The 2,294-nt window shown below is 56.8% G+C and overlaps 1 protein-coding gene across 1 annotated transcript; it reads right to left on the bottom strand.

The window, feature by feature from the left end:
* Positions 1 to 290: 290 nt before the first annotated feature.
* KIAA2013 (KIAA2013 ortholog) lies at positions 291 to 2,288 on the bottom strand (the record flags this gene model as incomplete). The annotated part of the gene is made up of 2 exons (XM_008947054.1): positions 291 to 1,150; positions 1,919 to 2,288. Coding segments are annotated over 2 exons (1,230 nt in total), but the record flags the coding sequence as incomplete, so codon positions are not given.
* Positions 2,289 to 2,294: the final 6 nt, after the last annotated feature.

The following is a 2,294-nucleotide window of genomic DNA, read 5'->3' on the forward strand; positions in this document are numbered from 1 at the left end:
AAGCACCGTCCTACAGCCCTGTGTGGGACCAGGACAGAAGAGCTGCCTCTGCCTGGGTCAGCAGCCTTACAGATGTCCCAGGGCAGACTCTGGATTTCTCTTTTGTTTGTGGGTCCTACCGCTCCAACCCCTGCCCTCATCCCACTTCCTGCAAGAAGCTGTCACAGATCACCTGTTGCAAGAGGTCCCTCTGAAGCCCCTCCCAGCCCAAGCCAGAACCTCCCCAGGCACAGCTGACAGGAGATCTGGCTGGCAACGCCCAGTGGGCAGCAGCCATTGGCAGCACAGCCTTACACCTTGGTCCTGAAGAGCGGCTTGGCCCCCGGCCCGCAGTACTCATTGTAGATGAGTTTGAACAGGAACAAGTGAAACAAGGTGATCAAGGAGGCCACGCTGAACCAGAACAGGAAGGGGAGACCCGGGTATTGCTTGGCCATGTGCTCCTCATGAGCCAGAATAGCTTTTAGATGGAGTGTGTGTCTCAGGTCCTGCAGGTGGGTCAGGTCTGTGGATATGTAGAGCAGTGGGGTGATGGGCTGAGTCACCATGACAGGGAAGGTGTGGCCCCGTGCCTCCGAGGTCAGCTCCAGGGGCTCGTTCATGCAGCCTGCCTCACAGGCGTAGAGCCTGACCTGCTTCTCCTGGAACTTCACGGACACGTGCAGGAAGGGCTTTCCCTCGGCGTCCAGCAGAACAGCCAGATTAATCAAGTCCTTGTTGTAATGGATCCCACGTAAGGAATAGCTGTTATGAAGCACGTCAGGGTCAGCCTGAAACTGAAGATGGTTTTCTGTGAACTGCAGACCCCCAAAGCTGAGCACCATTCCCTGCATAAGCCCGTGGACTCCAGCGGCCACAAGCCCCTTGCACCCCCGTTTCTGCAGAGTCAGCTTCCACAGGTCCGAGAGCTGCAAGACCTGGGTGACACTGCTCAGCCTGGCTGGCCACAGGTTCTCTGCGTGCATGGTGGCGTGGCCGCTGAAGCAGTGGTCAGCGTAGTTCAGGCTGGCTTCCATCCTCTCTCTGTCCTCCCCCCCCACGAGCGGGTCCAGCAGAGGAGCGGGCACGCTCGACAGCACGTAGTAGAGGGTCATGTTGACTGTCTCGCTGGACGGCGTGTGTGCATCTGTGATCTTCCTCATTTCCACCCCTGCAGGGAGAGAACCAGCAAGAGTCAGAGGGTCACACACGCGTGTGGCCTCGGGCAGATCAGAGGTGTGCATCACTGCTCAACACACCAGCGTCCTTCACGACATCCCAGCACCTCTGCCTAGGAAACACTGAACTGAAACGTTGCCTTGTGTTTTCTCAGATGCTCTCTCCATTACTTGGATTTGAAAGATGAGTTCCCAGTAAAGACAAAGCTAGTTTGATATACAGAAGCCTTACAGAGCCATCAGCATGACTCCACGAGGAGGATTTGTCCATGGAACATCTCTCTCTCTACTGGCTATAAACCAGCAAATTCTGCACTAGCTGGGCAGTTACTCCTTTGTGCAAGGCCACTAAGATCTTAGGAAACACCATCTTCATAGGACAGTTCTTCATTTCCATGAAGAAACTGGTGTCCTTGATACAGTCACAGAGGTAACCTCTATTTCCAACTTAGACCTGACATGTTGGGCAAATCAGTAAAGCTCCTTAAGGCTTGACAGCCACACAGCCAGAGCTACGACCAGAAATGTTCCTCTGTCCCTGCCATGAAGGGAAGGCAGCAGGGAACACTCGACCTTTGTAAAGCACTGCACGACCCAAACCAGGAACACCCTGTTTGATTACCCCAAAACAAGCCCTCTGCCCCACGAGAGAAGCCCACCAGGAAGGGCTGGGCCTCTGGAGAGCTTATGGCAACCAGGTCACTGAGCTTTCAGCTGCCCCCGAAAGCAACCCTCGGGAGGCTGGGCATCCCTCTCCTCACCTGAGATGAACAGGTCAGACCAGGTCTGTCGGTGCTCTTGGAAAAGATCTTCCACCCCCATCTGCATCACCTCCAGCATCTCCTTCTTGGCCGACTCCCGCAGCTTGCTGAAGGTCTCCTCCAGCCTGGAGACCTCGATGGGCTCGGAGGTGTACACCACGGAGAGCACGGTCTCATCAAAGTGGGATTTGGGGGCAATCTGCACCCGGCTCACCAGCTTCTTGGCGGCCACCACCATGAGCACCACCTTGGTGCTGCCGGCCAGCAGCAGGCGGCCGGAGGAGAGCAGGAACTGCCGCTGCTCCGCCTTCTCCAGGCTGGTGGCAAAGCGGCCGCCCAGCGAAGGGGAGGAGGCCGGGGCCGAGGCCTCGAAGGC

The sequence above is a fragment of the Merops nubicus genome, unplaced genomic scaffold (genome assembly GCF_000691845.1).
Source record: "Merops nubicus isolate BGI_N331 unplaced genomic scaffold, ASM69184v1 scaffold48339, whole genome shotgun sequence".
Taxonomy (NCBI): Eukaryota; Metazoa; Chordata; class Aves; order Coraciiformes; family Meropidae; genus Merops; species Merops nubicus.